This window comes from Neophocaena asiaeorientalis, unplaced genomic scaffold (genome assembly GCF_003031525.2).
Source record: "Neophocaena asiaeorientalis asiaeorientalis breed wild unplaced genomic scaffold, Neophocaena_asiaeorientalis_V1.1 scaffold79, whole genome shotgun sequence".
Taxonomy (NCBI): Eukaryota; Metazoa; Chordata; class Mammalia; order Artiodactyla; family Phocoenidae; genus Neophocaena; species Neophocaena asiaeorientalis.
In genome coordinates, this window is record NW_020175402.1 from 5836008 (window position 1) to 5857851 (window position 21844).

Sequence of the window (21844 nt, forward strand, 5' to 3'; positions counted from 1 at the left end):
TTCCCCTGAGAAGTGCCACAAAGACCTTGTGCCTTTAGGTAGAGACTGGGTGGCACCATCCTAGCTTAAAAGTCTATCCCAAAGATAGTGCCACACAGCAAGGGGAGCATCCCTTTTCCAAAACCCCTTCTCTGACTTTTTAGTGATAAAGGGAGTGGTTGCCCAAAACTTTAGGACTTACTCATTTGGGACTGCTGTCCTGGTAGGATGAACTGGGTGGCTCAGTGTCAACCCCCAAGGACTGCCCCTGGCCCTGACATTCCTTCCAGAGCTGTCAGACGCAGGCGCTCGGGATGAGGTTACCAACCAAGGTTATTATGGCATGTGACCAAAGGTGGCTGAAAGGGCTCATTCAAGTTCTGGATTTCCCAGCAGTCTGGCTCTACCCAGCATCGACACCTTGGTGAGGCAGCCTCCATACCTAATGGGCCACCAGTGCCCAAGGAGCAGATGCCAGGGTTGCATCAGACACCCCTTCCTCCCCCAGGTCACTCCATGATGTCCATGGAGGATAAGCCTCTGGGCTCCAAACAATCCGGGCCTAATCTTTGAGGGAATTGACAGGGACCTGTTTGAGCGGCATGACCACTTCGGTGCCTGTCTCCGTGGTGGCCCGGGAGCATTTCCGGCTGCTGCGCATACTGTAGAACTTCTCCGTTAGGTGCTTACGGAACTTCTTGGTGAGGAAACAGTAGATGATGGGGTCTAAGACACAGTTGGTACTAAGGAGGCAGAGAGTGACCTGATGTGCATCGTTCATAGCCTGGTGGGAGCTGCTGTTCCGGAAGCCCAGCTCAGCCAGGGTCCAGGGCAGCTGTACAATGTGGTGGGGCACAAAGCAGATGATGAACACAGCCAGCACCGTGCAGACCATCCAGAGCGCCCGGCACTTGATCTCGGCGTTGTGCTGCATCTGCATCGGCTGCGTGAGCAGCGTGACGATGATGACCAGGTTGCAAACGAGGATGATGAGGAAGGTGAGGAAGAAGCTGAACACGAGGAAGATGTGGATGATGAGGACTGGGATTCTGCCCTTCTCGTAATGCTCAAAGCAGCGTGTGATGTTGCCTGAGCCCGTCTTGTTGGGCACTGTGTTGGTGGAGTCCAGGATGAGGTAGTAGGATGCAGCGGCCACAATGGCCACCCAGATGATCAGGGACAAAAGGATGCCACGCTTGCGGGTGGTGACCTGAGCCGTCTTGATGGGCTGTGTGACAGCCTGGAAGCGGTTATAAGTGATGACGGCCAAAAAGGCCACTGAGCAGTAGGTGTTAATGAAGAAGAAGCAGCCAGCGAGGTTGCACAGGAATTCAGGAAGAATCCAGTTGCCCTCGTTGTAGTAGTAGATGATCCACAGGGGCAGGGTGACCAGGAAGAGCAGGTCAGCCATGGTGAGGTTCACCATGAAGATCTTTATCTCATTGAATTTCTTGGAAGGGTACAGGTGGGCAAAGACCCACAGCACATAGCTGTTGGCGAGGACCCCCAACACAAAGATGATGCTGTAAAAAATTGGGAAGAGGGTGTATCGGAACTCAGAATCCACACGAGAGGAATCATTTGCCTCCATCACGGTGGGCTGGAGTGGGCAGCTGGTTATAGGATCCTACCTGTGCCTGGAAGACCACACAGAGATTCTGGTTAATGAAGGGCTAACAAGGGACCATCCGATTTACTCAGTTCCAAGACTCCCATTTTGCACATTTTAAACACTCTAAAATTGGTGGCATTTTCCAATTAATTGGCTTTTTTTTTCTTCCTACATAAAATAATGGTGTGTTTTTTAAATGAATGGCCTCTGACATTCAATAAAATCAGTGGCAGTTCAGTTTCTTTTCTCTTGTTCCATTTAAAAATATACTTTTTTATTCTTTAGCTTGTTTTGACTTAGAGTTTTAGATAATCTATTCCTGGTGATGAAACAGATGGAAATTAAATTTTTTTTAATTTAAATTCTATGGTTTTTAATTTCTGACAAAATTTGAATATTGTTCTATTGATGAAATTTGAGATAAAAATTTTGATGGTAAAATGCCTTATGTTAAAAAATAATTCACATGCCCATACAAAATCTAGAAAATACACAGATGTATATTAGAGTCACCCAGAGAATGAAATAGTAGCTATATATTAGAAAGAATGAGTTAGATCTGATTGTACTGCCATGTAAAGTTGTCCCTGGATAATATTGTTAAGTAAAACAAAACAAAGCAAAAAAGTTGGTATGACCCCATTATGTACTTGTATATGATATAGAAAATGATCTAGAAGGATACCCCTCAAAGCGATGACAGTGGTGAAACCTCTGGAAAGGTGAGGTGGGCTTGGTGGGAAGTATAATTACTTTACCTTCTTTTTTGTTTGTTTAAACATTTTAGGAGTGTGCATTGCTTTAGTAATTAAAATTTTTTAAGTATAATTTTAAAAGAAAAGTATACAATGGAGAAGCCCAATAGACAATACTTTAACCAAGTAAACAAGGGTAGCAGCATCATTAGTAAGACATGTCAACATCATGTACCCCTGGTACGATGTACTGACAACGACACAACACCACTTCTGTGGTATTCTTGCCCAAAATGCATAATCTCAATTTAGCCATGAGAAAACATCAGACAAAGCCAAATTGTGCGACATTCTACAAAATGACTGATCAATAGTGTCAGGGTCACGAAAGACAAGGAAAGACTGAGGAACTATCATAGATCAGAGGATATAAAGGAGACATAGGACAACTAAGTGCAAAGTGGGATCCTGGATTGTACCCGGGAACAGAAATATTGTTAGGGGAAAACTGGTGAAGTTCAAATAAGGTCTATAATTTAGATAATACTGTAAACATGTTCATTTCCTGGTTTTGATCATTGTACTATGGTTTTATAAATTGAGAATGTTGGGTAAAGGGCATATAATGAACTCTTTGTACTATTTTGCAACTTTTTTAAAGGCCTAATATTATTTCAAAACAAAAAGGTGTTTAAGTACAGTTGACCCTTGAACAACACAGGTTTGAACTGTGTGGGTCCACGTATACATGGATTTTTTTTTTGATTAATACAATACAAAAATACAATACTACACGACCCATGGTTGGATGAATCCACAGATACGGAACCCCACAGAAGGAGAGACAACTGTAAAGTTATAAGAAGATTTTCAACTGCGGGGAGGGTGGCGCCCCTAATTCCTGTGTTGTTCAAGATTCAACTATATATGAGAGAAGATTAAAAGTAGCTATAATCGCACTACCCAAAGTCTGGTTCATTTCCAACAGCTCTTTGTCCCCATCCACTGTCCAGAAAAACCAGTTCCTCCCTCCCCTCTTGTCCCTCCCACTATGTTGCCATCACGTGAGCCTGGAAGCCCCTCTTATGTTTGTGTTGCAGCTGAGGGGGATGGGATGGCAAGAGACTCAGGATTAAGCAAGGCCCAAGGCTCATCATATATCGTAGTAGAGTGAAAAGAGCAGGGAATAGGCAGTGAGAAGCAAGGAAGACAATTAACACTTAAGAGCATCTCTTTTGGAGCCAGGCACCCTGCTCAGTGCTTCCACACCCACTACCTCCTTTGAGTCTCGCAAAAGCCCTTTGAGATAGGAAGTAAGATCCCCATTTTACAGAATAGGAAATGGAGTATAGGGTGGTTATGTGACTTGTCCAAGGTCACACAGCATTAAGGGATGTAGCCAGGATCTCAAATCTAGCTCTGTCTTCATATGTTCATTCATACATTCAACCAAAAATATTTCTGAGCACCAACTGCATGTCAGGCTCACTGCCAAACACAGGAGAGCCAGGGTGAACATGACCGACAGGACCCTGCCTTCAGGGAACTTAGAGTCTCGTGGGGGTGATAGACAAAAGCAGTGTAAACAAACATAGCTGCTATACAAAGAAAATAGGGTGCTGACATGGAGAAGAAAACAGAGATCTACTTTTTTTAATATAAATTTATTTATTTATTTATTTTTGGCTGCATTGGGTCTTTGTTGCTGCACACGGGCTTTCTCTAGTTGTGGCGAGCGGGGGCTACTCTTCTTTGCAGTGAGCGGGCTTCTCATTGCAGTGGCTACTCTTGTTGTGGAGTACGGGCTCTAGGCACGTGGGCTTCAGTAGTTGCAGCACATGGGCTCGGTAACTGCGGCTCACGGGCTCTCGAGCGCAGGCTCAGTAGTTGTGGCACATGGGCTTAGTTGCTTTGTGGCATGTGGGATCTTCCCCGACCAGGGATCAAACCCGTGTATCCTGCATTGGCAGGCGGATTCTTAACCACTGCGCCACCAGGGAAGTCCCAAGATATCTACTTTGAAAGGAGGTGACATTTCCATTGAGGCCTGAAAGAAGAGCCTAGGAAGAGAGTTCCAGGCAGAGGGATCTGCATGAGTCTAGCACTATGGCCGGAAAGAGATTGGCAGGTTCCAGGAACTGGAAAAAAGGCCACCTGATGGCCCTTGCCCTGACCTCTGGCTGCCACTCCACCCTCATCTCATGCCACCTTCTCACCAGGTTCCAGCCAAAATGGACTTCCCAGGTGGGTCTTCAAACTCACCCAGAACTCTCCTGCTTCAGCCTGCACACATACCGTGCCACTGCCTTGAACATGCTTCCCTATCCACACCCCACTGCCACCTGGCTAACTCCAACTCATGTTTCAGACCTTAGCTGAATTTCACTTCTTCAGGGAGGTCTTCAATGACCTCCAGGTCAGGTCAGGTCCCATCTCAAAACTCCCTATACTTCTTCTTAAATCTTAGCACAATTGTAATCGAATTCACGTTTGTATGATCGTTTCACACTCTCCCACTTGACTGTGAGCACTGGCAGATCAAGGACCTTATCTGCCTAATCAACACTATTCCCAGCACCATGAATCAATAAATAAAAGGAATGGGTAATAAGCCTTGTTAATTACACCCACCCCTTAGGGAGCCCCAGAACAGTGGAAACACTTGAAGAAGTCTATAGATACTTACAGGTGAGTTTAAAGAAACCACTGGCTGTAATTAGAATTTTTCTCTTGATTGAGAAAAATTTTGTTCTTTGTTCTATTTAGTATATGGTGGTGGTTTGTCTACGTTAATTAAATAAATGTAGGTTCAATTATTCCAAGAAATCATTGCGATTCCTTTAAAAACAAAAAACTCACCCTCAAGTTGCATTGTGAATTACATAGTTGATTTGAATTACATACTTTTATTCTGCTTCCTCAGCAGCAAATTGCTAGCTTCTACTCAGCTGGGATCTTTTCCACTCCTAAAGATGACCCTGCCATCTGATCCCAAAGGTGTAAGACAATAACTCTCAAAGGGTGGTCCATGTAAATGAGGGATGAGAGAGGAGGTCTATCTCTGAAAACTTTCAGGGAATCCATGAGGTCAAAATGATCATCATAATAATACCAAGCCATTATTTGTCTTCTTCACTGAGTTGACTGACGTTTGCGCCGACAGTACAAAAGGGTGAGCAAAACTGCTGGCTCCTTAGCACCAGTCAAGGCAGGGACACCAAACTATCATAGGAGTCATATCCTTCACAGCTATGCATTCAGTGTAAAAAAAAAAACAAAAAAGCCAATTTCACTTTATTTTTAATTATATATTTTTAATAAATTTTAAAATTCTTATTATTTTTGGCTGCATTAAGTCTTTGTTGCTGGACACAGGCTTTCTCTAGTTGTGGCAAGCGGGGACTACTCTTTGTTGCGGTGAGCGGGCTTCTCATTGCGGTGGCTTCTCTTGTTGTGGAGCACGGGCTCTAGGCACGCGGGCTTCAGTAGTTGTAGCACATGGGCTCAGTAGTTGCAGCTCGAGGGCTCTTCCCGGACCAGGGCTCGAACCCATGTTCCCTGCATTGGCAGACGGATTCTTAACCACTGCGCCACCAGGGAAGCCCAGTACACATCCTTTTAATAATCTGTGTATCGGAATGGGAAATACACATGAAACATCTCTGCTGCAAACTGGAGTAGAGTGGTTGTCTTCAGAAAAAGACCCAATGCCATTGTTTGAGTTGTGAGCTGAGCTGTTTTTTGGGTCATCATTATCACTTGAAAAAAATGACTGGCAAACTATGGCTTTTCAGAGACTTGGGTATCTGGCAGACTTTTTTCTCAAAAAGTCACTATAGAAATAAAGCGATCCTGTCACTTCAAGTAAAACCGATGATGGGATTTTGCTGCCATGATTAAAATCTGAACTTCCAAGAAAAGATTAAAATGTTTGGAAAATCTGTATCTGCCAGCACGAGCTTGACAGCTTTCCAATATCCAAAGAATTTTCTGATGAGATTGGTAGTGATATTAATTAATACAATTGTTTGATATCTTATAATGAAAAGTCAATATCTGGAAGACCTGTATATCTCGGTGAACCAATATTTTCAAAATGAGGAAATCATGATGTTTCAAAATCACATAGAGGTAAAAGATTCAAAGGGCAAGATAGACCAATACATTGCCTTGTTCACGGATGACAAAAAGGTTGTTGATATGATTCAGTATACATTGCAACTAACTTTTAAGAAACTACCATTTGTGGAGTTCTGATGTAGAATCAAAGAAGAGTGTCACCAATTATCTGAAAAAGCCATTAAAATATTCCTCCCTTTACAAATACACATACCTCTGTGTGAGGGCAGATTTTCTTCGTATACTTTAACCAAAACAACGTATCACAATAGACTGAGTGCGGAAGTGAATATGAGAATCCAGCTGTCTTCTATTAAACCCAACATTAAAGAGATGGGGGGAAAAATGTAAATCAATGTTACTCTTCTCCCGAAATTGTTTATGTTTTGAAAACTTTCGTTATTTTCCACTAAAAGCATTATTTATGTTAACGTGAAACGAGTTTATTATTGGTTTTTACATTTAAAAACAAAAATTTTTAGAATGTCTTAGTTTTCATTTTGAAGACGGTAAATATTGGTAGGTATACCCATGTAAACAAAAGTTCTCTGGGGCCCTCAATAATTTTTAAGAATATAAAGAGATCCTGAGGCCAGAAAATTTGAAAATCAATGCTCCACAGTCTCAGTTCACCACCCCGTCCCGTCCCCCCATTTCCTTTGAGCCTAAGACGCCCATTCATCTGGGACTGGCCTTGTTTCTTTTTCCTGCTGGACCCTTGTGCCTTAGGGGACCCTGTTCCTGGGGCCTGAGAGGCGGGGGTGGGGAGCAGCCCACAGTTGGGAGGTGTGTGGTGCTCACTCTGGGTCTTTGAGGAAGTCACATCCCTATCCACCCCCAACACCCTATCCCCACCCCTAAGTAAGTCCTGTCCTTTTCTTGGGTTTAGGCTCCAGCACACTGGAGTAGAGACAACTGTCCTCCAGAAACTGTCCTTCTCCAGGCAAAGGACTCCACTCAGGACATCCTCCTGGTCCGTGCCCCTTATGCCACCCCTGCCCAGGTCTGTTGAGAAAGTCTTCCCATGAGGATCAGGATTTGAATAAGTCTCATGACGTGCTCACCTGGGCACAAAATTTAAGGGAGCGCCCAAAACCTCAGTAATCAAGATAAATAATATTTGGATGCAATCATTTGAAGAATCAAAATCAGCATTACTGATGCCTCCTTTTGCCCCAGGCTCTAATACGGCCCTGCCTGGCACTATTATGATCCCGTCTTCATTTAAACTTTTGGTATTTTGTTCATCATGGATTTCGAGGGTTTTGGGGTTTTTTTTTTTTTTTGGTATTAATTGATTTAAGAAAAAAATAGTCTCACCATGTGAATGGGGCACACACAGAATAGCCCAGCTCACCCGTTCAGTCACTCATTCATGCCTTTTCTGGACAAGCTCACTGCTGCTGGCCTGGGCAGAGTCCTGAGGTTTCTGAGAACAGACCTCGTCTTTGTCCTTCAGTGGCTCACAGGCCATTTCGCAAGAGAGAGATTCAGAAATAGATAGGTGCTTAGTGTTAGGATGGTGGAGGTTCTAGATGTCAGGGTCATTCTGAGTGTGCCCGTGACCCAGACTTGACGGTCAGGAACGACTCCTGCTTATGCTGAAGGAAGACAAGGAGTTAGCCAGATGCAGCTGGGAGAGAGGAAGACGTCTGGAAGAACAGGAGAGGATGTGCCTTGTTCTCAGGGAAGTTGAGAAGTTTGGTTTGGCTAAAACTTAAAAGGTGGGTGGGGTGGTGGTAAGGAGAGACAGGACCTACAAAGCAAGCATCAGTCAACTGAAGTAGTCTTTCATACTAGGCTAAAGGAGTTTGTATGTGATTCTGCTGGAAATGGGGAGTCATTGAAGGATGTGGAGTTTCAGGTTTGTGGAATATGGTTTTGACTGTTGTGTACAGAATGAATTGGAGGGGCCTCAGGTCAGAGGCAGGGAGATAACAAAGAGATAACTGCAACTGTCCAGAGCACCAAAGGGAAGCTTGGAACATGGCAGGGAGGATGGAAATGGATGGCTGTGAGAATGATTTGGGAGATGGAATGGACAGAACTTAGAGATGCATGGGATAGTGGTTGAGAGAAAGGGAGGAGACACGGATGGCCAGGTTTTCTGGCCCAGATGAATGGAGCTGGGTGGTGTCTGTCTTCACTGAGATGACACTGAGGAGGAAGAGTGTGGGGCGTAGAGGATGAACTTCGTAGGGGCCATATCACAGGTGGAGTGCCTGAGAAACACCCAGGAGGATCCAGTGTTAAACCCTGAAGAGCCCAACATTAAAAGAGAATGGACTTCCCTGGCAGTCCAATTGTTAAGACTCTGCACTTCCCTTTCGACAAAATTCAACACCCATTTACGATAAAAACCCTCCAGAAAGTAGGCATAGAGGGAACCTACCTCAACATAATACAGGCCAAATATGACAAACCCACAGCCAACATCATTCTCAATGGTGAAAAACTGAAACCATTTCCTCTAAGATCAGGAAGAAGACAAGGTTGTCCACTCTCACCACTATTATTCAACATAGTTTTGGAAGTCCTAGCCATGGCAATCAGAGAAGGAAAAACTAAGCAAGATGAAAAGACAATCCACAGAATGTGAGAAAATATTTGCAAATGAAGCAACTGACAAAGGATTAATCTCCAAAATCTACAGGCAGCTCATGCAGCTCAGTATCAAAAAAACAAACAGCGCAATCCAAAAATGGGCAGAAGACCTAAATAGACATTTCTCCAAAGAAGATATACAGATTGCCAACAAACACATGAAAGAATGCTCAACATCACTAATCATTAGAGAAATGCAAACCAAAACACAATGAGGTATCACCTCACACTGGTCAGAATGGCCATCATCAAAAAATCTACAAACAATAAATGCTGGAGAGGGTGTGGAGAAAAGGGAACCCTCTTGCACTGTTGGTGGGAATGTAAATTGATACAGCCACTATGGAGAACAGTATGGAGGTTCCTTTAAAATCTAAAAATAGAACTACCATACAACCCAGCAATCCCACTACTGGGCATATACCCTGAGAAAACCATAATTCAAAAAGAGTCATGTACCACCATGTTCATTGCAGGTAGGAACAGGATGGTCAAGATGGAGGAGGAGGACCAGGGGACCACCACGCAAGACCTGACAGAAGAAAGTTTCAAGAGTGTGGCAGCAAGTGGCCAACGGTGTGAAAAGCCTCAGTGAGATCCAGCACAATGAAGACAGGAAAGCAAACACTGCACAGGGCCACTCAGAAATCTATCTCCCTGATCAGACGGACAGTAGTTTCCTAAGTATGCGTTCAGGAGTGAATGAGAGGCAAGGAAGCGGAATGTCAAATCCTCGTTCGAGAAGCTGAGTTAAGCAAATAAAGGCTGTGTGTGGACCTTGCGTGTATCTTGATTTAAACAAACTAACTGTAAAAAAAAAAAATATATATATATATATTTGTTAGGCAACTGGGAGAACTCAAACACAAAGTATCAGATGGAATTAAGAAATCGATGCTGGGAATTCCCTGGCAGTCCAGTGGTTAAGACACAGCACTGGTCGGGGAACAAAGATCCCGCAAGCTGCAAGGCACAGCCAGAAAAAAAAAGAAAAGAAATTGATGCTAATTTTGTGAGGCTGTGATCGTGATATATTGGTTATATCCTTTTAGATTTTTAATTCCTTATCTATTATACACACATACTGAGGAATTTATAGGAAGGATTACACAATATCTCAGTTTTGCTTTAAAATATTCCAGGAAAAACATGCCGGTGTGCTAATCTCAAGTGAGAAGCAGCTTCCCAGGAACCCAACCTGAGACAATGTGTACTCAGGTCCTTCCGAACCCAGAGCTTCCCCAGTCCACACGGCCCTCACAGGAGGCCCAGCAGAGGTAGGCCTCTTCCTTCCAGATACAGGACCAGAATCAGTGTGGACGTCTTGGGCGGAACCCCTGCCTTTGCCAGTAGCCTCGTCCTTGGTGCCTCCAATACCCACCACCCAGGCCCTTCCTACTTCTGCTGCCTTCTCTCCAGTCACAGGTCCCCAGGTGACTCCCACTCCCTTGGCCCTCATCCCAAACGTAATGCCCAGATGTCCCTTTGCATCAATAGAACCCTTGAAATCACCCAAAACGTAACCAGCCTAGCCTCCTCTGGGTCTGGGGGCTCATACATCCACGCCTTCATTCATGCTCCCCTCCCTCTCTCTGCCCAGCTGACTCCTGATCATCCTTTAAGGCTGTTCAGTCCTCCTTTCCTCCAGGTAGTTTTTCCTAAGCCTCTCAGACTCTTTCACATCCTGCCTCTCCCCCAAGACCCAGTTAAGTGCCCATCCCCTGGGCTCCCAAAGCTCACTGAAATTGCCTGTGTGTGTCCTCCTGCCACTAGGCCTTAGCTTCTTGAGGAATGAGCCCATGTCCATTCATTCACCTGACATCCTGCTGACTGCCCGGCACTGTGTTGGGGACACTGCGGGAATAAAACAGGCAAGATTCTGGCCCTTGAGGAGCTTATACTCTAGTCATAGAAAACAGACAAAAATAAGTACAGAGATAAATGAACAAGGTAATTTCAAATTGTGATGAATTCAATAAAAGAAATAAAAATAGTGACATGATGAAGATTGGATAGAGGGCTACTTAAAATAGAGTGACCAGGGAAGGCTTCTCAGAGGAGGTGACGTATAAATGAAACTAGAGGCAGATATACCATGAAGCCAAGGAATTAAGCTTTAAGACACCTTCCGAGGCCTTGTTCCTAATTGTATATTTATAATTTTGTGTCTCTTAAAGAGGGGCCCACATATTGTATAAGCTTCAGAGTCCTACAAAACCTGTGTCTTCCCCTGGCTAAAATCTAAAACGTGAAAAGGAACAAGTCAAGAGAAAATCTAGAAGAAGCATATTCCAGGCAAAGGGTATCATGTGCAAAGGGCCTGCAGTGGGAATAAGTTCATCATATTCTGAGCTAAAAATACATGTGTCACGTTCAGGAAACCGAAGGGTCAGTGTCCCCAGAGAAATGGGAAGAGTAAGATGAGATCTGAGGGCAACAGACCCCAAATCCCTCCTATGCCATGGTAAGGAGTTTGGGTTTTATTCCATAAACATCAGAGGGCCGCTGGACTATGTCAAGCACATGAGCAGCAGGATCTCTCTCTCCAGCTGCTGGGCAGAGAATAGAGGGTAGGGGACAAGAGTGGAAGCAGAGAGACGATGTCAGAGGCAAGAGATGGTGGTGACGTGGACCAGAAAGTAGCATTTCCAATTCCTCTCTCCCTCCCCAGCACCCAGCACAAGCTTGGCCAGAGTAGGGGCTTAACAAACATTTGTCTAGTGAACAAATATCTAGCAACTAGCAAGATTGACTCTTTTGTGAGGGCTGCAAGAGGGCTGACCCAAGAAGATGGTAGAGGCCTGATCTCTCCAGTGACAAAAGAGCACCAGTGGCTGCCTGCTCCCCAGAGCAGCCTCCAGGCAAGGCAGAGTGAGCCCTCTACAACCTCATTTACTCAAAGTGTGGTCCTTGCACCAGCAGCAGCAACATCACCTGTGAGCTTGTTAGAAATGTAGAACCTGACTCTACCTCAGGCCTGCTGTTTCAGCATCTGTATTTTAACAAGATTCCCCGGTGATTCACGCGCACACTGAATTTTGAGCAGTGCTGTGCCTCCACACGCTGTCAGCCACGTACTTGCCTGTTCTAACGCCTTCCATGGCTCCCCATTGCCCAGGACCAAGTGCAAGCTCCTTCCCCATCTCATCTCCCACCAGCCTCTACTACCACTCACCCTTTACTCCAGCCACAATGAACTTCTTGCTGCTTCTCTAAAAACTATTTCTCCTCAAACCTCTGTGCCTTTGCACATGTTGTGGCCCCTACTGAGAATGCCTTTTGCCTATTGCCTTACCTAGCAAAATCTTACTCATCTTTGAAGACCTAATCTAAAGAGTGCTTCCTCCGGGACACCTTCTCTCTTTGCCCCAGGCAGAATGAGTTGCTTCCTTCTCTGGGTTGCCATTCCTCAGCATAGCATCTGACACTGTATGTTGTAAACACTGATCTCTGTGCCTTTCCTCGCCAGGCTGAAAGCTTCTTGAGGGCAGAGACTAGATCATTTTTATCTCTTTATCTTCAGTGTCAGACATTAAAGACTGAATGAATGAATGACCAAGCCCTGACAATTATTCAGAGGAAACTAGTATGAAGGAAAGGTGTCCAGTCTCTCTGGGGGGAAAAGGCAGGGTAGGGAAAAGGCCTCTGGAGTCAGAAAGACCTGGGTTCTTAACTGGCTCTGCCATTTACTTGCTGTGTGACCTTGGGCAAGTGACTTCACCTCTCTGAGCCTCAGTTTCTTCATCTGCAAAATCTTATAAGCCAAACAATGTTTCCAAAGATAAGCATGCAAAGTAGCCACAAATGGCCAGGACTTCCTCTCACTATTGGCCCAGTCACTTGGAGCCAGGGGAGGGGACTGTGGATCACCAGTGACCCCAGGGACTCTAACCCACATACTGGCTTTCCTGCCAGCTCCAGACAGGGTGTTGGGCTAATGCCAACAAAGCTTTCAACGCCTCAAAAGGGAAGGAGCATTCGGAGGGAGAAGGAAGAGGTGACTCAGACCACTCAACTTAACACGTGGGCAGGGCTCCCTGATGGATCAAGGCCGGGCAGCAGGCCCAGGCCCAGCATTTAGCTGGGGGGTGGGCTAGGGGGACATAAGTATTTATGGAGACAAGAAGAATTCTACCATCTGTATCTCCCACCCTCTGCCCTGCAGAGTATTCAGTCCCAACTCCCACTGACTGCCATTCCCATACTGTCTGCAAACAATCCCAGCCCCTTAGGGGACCTAGAGAAAGGGCTCCCATCCTCAGCTGGACAGTCAGAGGGACCACTGAGATCTGGGCAGAAGGAATTACGTGCTGATTACTTCCCCAGTGTGGACTGTGGGTTGGGACGTTGGGTTTACCAGTCAGACTGGCCCCTAACATTTGTGGGGCCATTTGGGGTCAAAAGTACAGATATCTAAATATTTATAAGCTATAAATCAGTCATATATAACTTCATGCACATTCCATGAATCAGCAGCTCCTCGCAGCCTGGCAAGCCTGGGAGCATGGGAGGGGCACTGGCTCCAAATGGGCACTCCCTCCGGGATCCAAGGACTCTGTGCTCTGTGGGGGAGGGCATGACTGGAGGGGAGCCGGAGCCAGCCCACCTAAGCTCAGGGCACTGGGCATCATTTACTGATTAAATGAACAGACACCTCTTACCCATGATCGTATTTCCTCCTCAAATCAGCCTTGCAAGGTGAGTTTTACAAAATGCCCATTTTTCCAGCAAAAAAAGGGAGGTCAGAGAAGGAAACAGACTTGTCCACAGTCACATAGCTGGGAAGTGGCCAGTGAGATTTTGAACTCCAAGGCCCATCCTGTCTCTCCCAGGCCGAGCTGTGGCCCCTGGTGGAAGCAAACGACTCCTTGGCCAGCTCATCCACTCACAGACCTGTCCTATTGCCTGAGAACAGGCGCTTCAGAGGCTGCAAGGCCCCGGGAAGAGTTGCCTTCGACCTGGGGCCCTGCTTTTACCTTTGCTCCCCAAAGTGGGGAATTGAACAGGGCAAAGGCAGGGGAGGGACTGCTCTGCATTCATCTAACTCCTGCCAGGCAACGTTGAAGCTGAAATCAAATCCTGGTTCAAACATTAAACTCACCCCATGACTCTGTGTCTCTGTCTCTTCACTGGTAAAATGAGGATTTAAAAATGGGCCTAAGAGAAAAGGAAATTAAGAAAGTAATCCCATTTATGATACCACCAAAAAGAATAAAATACTTAGGAATAAACTTAACCAAGGAGGCAAAAAACTTGTACACTGAAAACTACAAAATATTGCTGAAAGGAATTAAAGAAGACACAAATAAATGGAAAGACATCCTGCGGTTATGGATTGGAAGACTTAATATTGCTAAAATGTCCATACTACCCAAAGTGATCTACAGATTCAATGCCCTATTAAAATCCCAATGGCATTTTTTGTAGAAATAGAAAAAATAATCCTAAAATTCATAAGGAATCTCAAAGTACCCCCAGGAGTCAAAACAATCTTGAGAAAGAAAAACAAAGCTGGAGGCCTCACACTTAATGATTTCAAAACATATTACAAAGTACAATAATCAAAAGAGTGTGGTATTGACATAAAAACAGACATGAAGACCAACGGAACACAACAGAGAGCCCAGAAATGAATCCCTACATATATGGTCAAATGTTCTTTGACAAAGGTGCCAAGACTACACCATGAGGAAAGGATAGTCTCTTCAACAAATGGTATTTGGAAAACTGGATATCCACATGCAAAAGCATGAAGATGGACCCTTATCTTAAACCACATACAAAAATTAACTCAAAATGGATTAAAGACCTAAACATAAGACTGGAAACTATAAGATTCCTAGAGGAAAACCTAGAGGGAAATCATCATGACATTGGAATTGGCAATGATTACTTGGGTATGATACCAAAAGCACAGGTAACAAAAGGAAAAATAGACATTTGGAACTATATCAAACTTAAAAACTTCTGTGCAGTAAAGGAAACAATCAACAGAGTAAAAGCCAGCCTACCAAACTGTAGAAAATATTTGCAAATAATATAAGGGATTAATATTCAGAATATATAAAGAACTCTTACAACTCAATAACAACAAAAAAAATTAAAAATGGGCAAAGGACTTGAAGAAACATTTCTCCAAAAATATACAAACGGCCAACAAGCATATGAAAAGATGGGGAGGGATGGATTGCGAGTTTGGGATTAGCAGATGCAAACTATTATATATAGAATGGATAAACAACAAGGTCCTACTATATAGCACAGGGAACTATATTCAATATCCTGTGATAAACTATAATGGAAAATAATATATATATACATATATATGTATAACTAAATCACTGTGCTGTAGAGCAGAAATCAACACAACATTATAAATCAACTATACTTCAATAAACTAAATTTTTTTTTAATTGCCAAGAGGCAGGGGGGAAAGAAAGCATATGAAAAGATGCTCAACATCACTAATCATCAGGGAAATGCAAATCAAAACCACAATAAGATATCACCCATTAGGATGGCCTCAATCATAAAAGCAGAAAATAACAAGTGTTAGTGAGGATGTGGAGAAATTGGAACACTCACACACTCACTGTTAGTGGGAATATAAAATGACGCAGCCACTATGGAAAACAGTGTGGAGGTTCCACAAAAAATTAAAAATAGAACTCCCAAATGATCTAGAAATCTCACTTCTGGGTATATTTCCAAAAAAAAATTGAAAACAGGATCTTGAAGAAGTATTTGTACACCCAGGTTCACAGCAGCACTAGTTACAATAGCCAGGAGATAGAAGCAACCTAAATGTCCATCAACAGATGAATGGATAAACAAAATGTGGTATAATGGAATACTGTGCAACCTTAAAAAGGAAGGAAATCCTGTCCTATGCTACAACATGAATGAAACTTGAGGATATTAATAAGTGAAATAAATCACAAAAAGACAATATTGAATGATTCTACTTATATGAGGTTTCTAAAGTAATCAAACTCACAGAAACAGAAAATAGAACGGTGGCTGCCAGGGGCTGGAGGGAGGGAGAAACAGGGAGTTGATGTTCAATGTGTACAGAGATTCAGTCATGCAAGATGAAAAAGTTCCAGAGACCTGTGGTGTAACATGTGCATATAGTTAACAATACTTTAAAATTGTTAAGAGGGCGAATTCCTCTTACATGTTTTTTACCACAATAAAAACAATTTTTAACGGGTCTCAGAGATGGCAGATTTGAAAATACATTGTATAATTTTTAACTTGGAATCATATGACTCGGCTTTTTTATTTAATGGTTGTGTGACATTTGGTAAAACTGCTTCCCCTCTTTGGGCCTCATCTATAAAATGAGGACAATAACACATCTACCCTATAGAGCTTTTTGTGAGCACCCAGCAAGATAAAGGATATAAAGTATTTGGGAAAGGACAGTGGTTAAGATCACAGACTCTGGCGTCAGACAAACCTCCGTTCAAATCCTGTCTCTGTCCTGGCTTCACGACCATGGTCAAGCTTATCATTCTCTGAGCCTCAGGTCCTTCCCCTGTAAATGGAGCTGATAATATTTCAAGCACATAGCTCCCAGCATGGTGCGAAGATTCAATGAATAATGTAACACAATTTCAGGTATTCATGATCAACAGCTCTAAAAAGCTGTATCTACAGGAAATCCAGACAATCAGTTGATTAGATCAGATCAAATGTTTCTCAAAATAGCACCACTGTCATTGCAACCGTTCACATCTAGCTCATCCCAAGTTTACCCCAGCTTGAAGCCACCTATATCAAGCTTCCAGATATATCATTAACCCTGAAAACTTCTGGGAACCAGTCACATCTTTTTATGGCAGCTAGAGACAGTTGGCAAAATGCTATCAGCCAATTCTCGCCCAAGACAATTTCACCTCCATAAGCCTCTGTTCATTCATCTGTTTAAAAAAAAAAAAAAAGAATCCTAACACTACATCATAGCATTTTTGTAAGGATTAAATGGAAAATGCCTGATCTATAATAAGAGCTCAGTGAATGCTAGCTACTGTTAGTCTTACTTCTCTGCCCCAGAAAGGGTTAGAGGCGCCACCTTTGGTTCCCGTAACAAATCACACTGCATTATAATGGCTGTTGATTTCTCTTTCCCTTCTGGGCTGGGAACTCCCTGCGTACAGGTCCTCAGGCATTTTACACACACACACACACACAGAGTCACATTGTCCCTCATCCTTCACTTCCAAACTTCTCACACCAGCTTCAGCCACTCCCAGCCCTTAGATTCCCTGGGACCAATAACACACCATAGTTCAGGGACTTCCCTGACGGTCCAGTGGTTGGGACTCCACGCTTCCACTGCAGGGGGCACAGGTTCAATCCTCGGGGAACTAGGATCCTGCATGCCATGTGGCGCGGCCAAAAAGTATAAATAAATAAATTAATTAAATAAAGGTTTAAAACACCATAGTTTAATCATTTCCCTTCTGTGAGTCCTAGTTTTCACATCAATAAAACGGAAATGATATCAACATTGACCTCACAGTATAGCTTTGAGGTTGAAAGCAGGTAAACTTCTAACATGCTCAATAAATGAGTTACCTCCTATTCTGGCCTCCCCTGATGCTTGACATTTGTGCCCTGGCTTGGCCATGCCTCTGTGCTTCTGGTCATATCCTCTAAAAATTCCCCTCATGGAGTGGTTTCATTACCATTTGTCCAGGAAACAGAAGGATTTGAGGGGCAAATAAAGGGAGCAAGTTTCCTGACCTCTGGGGAATTCTGCACTAGGCTCTACATGGTTTCCAGTACAAGGAGGCTAGCACCACGCTAGGTACATTTATTGGTGGATGAATGGAGCTCATTGTCTGGGAAGAGGTCAGGGACAGGGTCTAGGGCCCCAGAGATGGGGGATGGCCTGGGCATCAGAGTTTCCCAACTTTCCTTCTCACTTGGGGTCCACCTGATCCCAGGTTTATATATTATATTGATGAGACTCAGTCTCTGCTCATCTGATCTAGGACATCCCTGTGCAGTTGGGGGACCCTGAGCCTGGCCTGAGTCTCTCCTTCGGGGTCCAAGATACCCAGGTAGTATCTGTCTGTGAGTCACGCTCTCCCACTTCCTGCCTCCTGGAAGTCAGCCAGGGCAGAGAAGAGGAAGCACCGAAGGAGGTGCTTCTTCCTCTGGGTTTCCCCAGCAAGGGCACACCTCTGTTATACCAGGAATCATTCTGACATCTTCAGGGGCTGGCCCAAGGGAAAATGTAGGTTACAGGACACAGGCCCTGCGGTCACATAGACTCAGATCTGCACCTGGCTCTGCTCTTTCCTAGCTGATCTTCAGCCCTTGAAGCCTCTCTTTCTTCATTTGCAAAATGGTGATAATAGAACCTTCCTCATAGGGTAAGTTATAAGCGCAAAATGAAGCAACTGATGCACAAGGTTATTGATCAAAAACTCTGAGCTCCTCCCCCCGCCTCAGAAAGTGTTTGTTGAATGAATGAATGAATGAGCAAACAAATCAGCAATGTACCAAAGCAGCCACATATCTCCTCCTTTGGAAGCAGCAACCAAGGGTGGCTGAAGAGAAATACGAATTACAATCAGGAATTACGATCAGAGGATCTGGGCTCTGATCTCAGCCAAGCCACCCACCACCTAGAGTGAGTCTCTCCCCAGTTCTAAGCCTTGGGATCTTCATCTGCACACACCCCTCCCCAACCAAACCTCAAACACTATTGCGAAAAGGAAGATGGTTGGGCGTGGTAAAGGGTTTGGTAAAGAGTAAGGCATTTGGGGAATTGAAACGGACTTTATAAACTTTGAAGAGATCTGCAGAAATTTTTGACATGCTTCTCCCATCAGCCAGCTGAGCTCAGCTCCAAACTTAGACCCTGAAGGTCCCCTTCACACACACACACACACACACACACACACACACACACACACACACACACACACTCTAAGCACCTGGAACACAGCTGTGTATTCAGTCAAGAGCTAAATCAGAGCTTCCTGAATGCTTGGGGAGAGACTCTGCTGGTCCCCTCATTCTCTACAGATGAGCAAGTGTCTGGGCAGCAGCCTCCATTCACCACACCCACATCTGGACCTGCCAGTGAAGGACAGGGGCTACCAGCCTGTGCTCTGTCCCTACCCCCTGGAACCTGCTGGGGAAGCAGGTTGTGAGCCAGGCACTTTGTACCAGCAACCTGGTTATCCTCTTCATCATCCCCCTGGAAAAACCCAGCATCTAGTGAATTCCTAAGTACGTAGCGCCGTACCAGACCCTTTACCTCTCCTGATCTTCAGGCTGGGGAGACAGCGTTATCCTCATTTGACAATTTGGGAAACGGAGGCACAGAGCGGGGATGTGACATGGTCAAGGCCACACAGCTAGTAAAGCAGATGGCTTCCAGCCCCTGAGATCTAGGTAGCCCCCTCTCATCATCTTCACCACCTCCCAGTGAGGTCTCTGAGGTCACTTCAGCACTGCCTTGGCCTTAGAGAACCAAAGAGGGAAGTAAATTCCCTGGGAAAGTTTGATCACGAGGAATTCTTTTAAGCAAGAGCCTCTGGGCCTGAAGAAGATGCCAGAACATTCCCTTAAAAGCAGAAACCCTGGGACTTCACTGGTGGTGCAGTGGCTAAGAATCTGCCTGTCAATGCAGGGGACAAGTGTTCAAGCCCTGGTCCGGGAAGATCCCAGTTGCCGCAGAGCAACTAAGCCCGAGCGCCACAACTACTGAGCCTGTGCTCTAGAGCCTGTGAGCCACAGCTACTGAGCCCGCATGCCACAACTACTGAAACCCACACACCTAGAGCCCAAGCTCCGCAACAAGAGAAGCCACCGCAGTGAGAAGCCTGTGGGCTGCAACAAAGAGTAGCCCCTGCTTGCCGCAACTAGAGAAAGCCTTGCGCAGTAAGGAAGACCCAACGCAGCCAAAAATGAATTAATTAATTAATTTTAAAAATTAAAAATAAACCCCAAAACAGAAGCACTTGTTTGCTTAGGCACAGTCTAGGGGCCATGACCTTGGTCTCCCAAGGACATTGTCACACACCTCCTCCTGGCCTGGCCAGGGCTGGGACGCCTCTTACCTGTCCCGGGGCAGCGGCCGCCTCTGTCAGGTCTGAGGATCTGTCTGCAGCCCCGGCCTCTGTGCTGTCTGGAATCGCAGAAGTGAGGAAACAGAGCACATCCCTACCAAGTCACCCACAGGAGGAAACGTCATGACCCCAGGGCCCCTCCACAGAAACCTCAGAGTTGGGTCACCCAGGCCCTGGGCGCTGCTCGGAGGTTTCTCGCAGAGAAAGGGGCAGGGTGGGGTGTGGGCAGCAGCCACCGAGCAGGGAGCTGGGGAGGAGACAGAGGAGAATCAGACAGGGAGAGAGGAAGAGGGGTGAGAGCGTGCATTCGAGACAGCACATGTGTGAGGGAGAGGGGAGAGGAAACGTGAGCGAGAAAACAGAATAAGAGAGAGAGTCAGGGGAAAGGAGAGATGGAGGGAGACAGGCACACACAGAGAGACAGACAAACGTAAACACAGAGAGAGAGAGCATGAGAGGAATGAGGAGATTTGAGGACAAAAGCCAAGGGAGTTACAGAGAAAAAGATGAGACAGTAAGAGCGCCTGTGTGTGTGTGTGTGTGTGTGTGTGTGCGTGTGCGTGCGTACATGAGCATGAGAGAAAAGACAAAAGAAAGGGAGAGAAGGAGGAAAGGGAGAGGCAGCTGGAATATAAAGAGGATGAGGAGAAGGGAGGAGCTCGGAACAGCTGCTGTGGTCAGTGCCATGGCCCGGCTGGGCTCCCCTGGCGACCAAGGAGCACCAAGACCAAGGAACCGATGGGGACAGAGCCCTGTGGGGCTGGGATTGCCGGGGAGGAAGGCTCTCAAGACCCAGGGCAGGAATTTGGCAGCGAGTGAGTTAGCTGGAATAGGTGAGGGTGAGTAGGTGTGGGCAACTGAGCAGGTGAACGCAGGTGAGTCTGTCAGTGAGCCTGTGTGTGTGTGAGTGTGCATGTGTGTGTGTGAAAGTCCGGTGGCAGAGGCTTTTTGTGTGAACAGAGGTGAGAGACGGGCCCAAGCTCCCTGCCTCAGTTTCCAGTCTATTTATCCATTCATTCATTTAACCAATAAACGTTTATTGAGCCCCGCAGGCACCGGGCACTGCAGAGGACACTGTCTAAGGAAGCAAGCCCCTCAGCTGAGAGCCAACCCAAAAGCCTCCTACACAGGGCGGGAAACAGGTCTAGACAGGACCGGGGTCCCACAGCCGGGCAGGTGCAAAGCAGAGGTGGTAGTACGGGCTCCTGACGCCCCATGCAGGGTCTGGCCTCAGCTCTGCCCTGGGTGTCTGGACTGGCCCCCTCCTGCTCTTTGGGACCCCACTGCTGCTCCTTATCAAAGCCAAAAATGGACCTCAAAGGACAAACCACCTTTAACATGTGAAGAACTAGAGCCACAATCTGCGCCCTCCCCCAGCTGCACCCCATCACACATAGGTGGACACACTCAAACCACCTAAGCACACAACCCTTGCACGCTCACGTACACTCAGTACACACCATCATGCAGAGACACCCCGCCATAATTACATCTCCCTACTCACCTGCACATTCACAAGCTCAGGTGTCACATCTGTCATGCCCTCACTCACAACTGCCCAGCGTCACCTCCTTCCTCGTGCTCATTCACACACCCTCCTCAGATCCTAAGATGTGGCCCAAGCCTCCTGGGAGGGACTTTGAAAAGGCCCAGTTTGGTCATCCCTTCTCGTCTCCCTTGGAGGCATTTTGAGCCTTGAGCACCTGAGACAGGAGAGAACGTGGTGGTCTGTTCATCACGTT

The 21844-nt window shown here is 45.5% G+C and overlaps 1 protein-coding gene across 4 annotated transcripts; it reads right to left on the reverse strand.

The window, feature by feature from the left end:
• Positions 1 to 118: 118 nt before the first annotated feature.
• On the reverse strand, positions 119 to 20644 carry PTAFR (platelet activating factor receptor). 4 transcript variants are annotated; one of them, XM_024766745.1, is made up of 3 exons: positions 20094 to 20643; positions 1611 to 1616; positions 119 to 1502 (listed from the first exon to the last, which is right to left on the reverse strand). In XM_024766745.1, exon 3 carries the CDS (start codon positions 1403 to 1405, stop codon positions 542 to 544), a length of 864 nt encoding a protein of 287 aa, XP_024622513.1. In that variant the 5' UTR covers positions 1406 to 1502; positions 1611 to 1616; positions 20094 to 20643; the 3' UTR covers positions 119 to 541. The 4 variants fall into 4 exon arrangements, with proteins under 4 accessions (XP_024622513.1, XP_024622514.1, XP_024622511.1 ...); XM_024766746.1 differs by lacking the exon at positions 1611 to 1616 and having other exon boundaries at positions 20094 to 20644; XM_024766743.1 differs by having other exon boundaries at positions 119 to 1616.
• Positions 20645 to 21844: the final 1200 nt, after the last annotated feature.

Bases quoted from the DNA above. Each gene is read 5' to 3' on its own strand.
- PTAFR (XM_024766743.1), bottom strand. From the start codon at position 1,570: ATGGAGGCAAATGATTCCTCTCGTGTGGATTCTGAGTTCCGATACACC.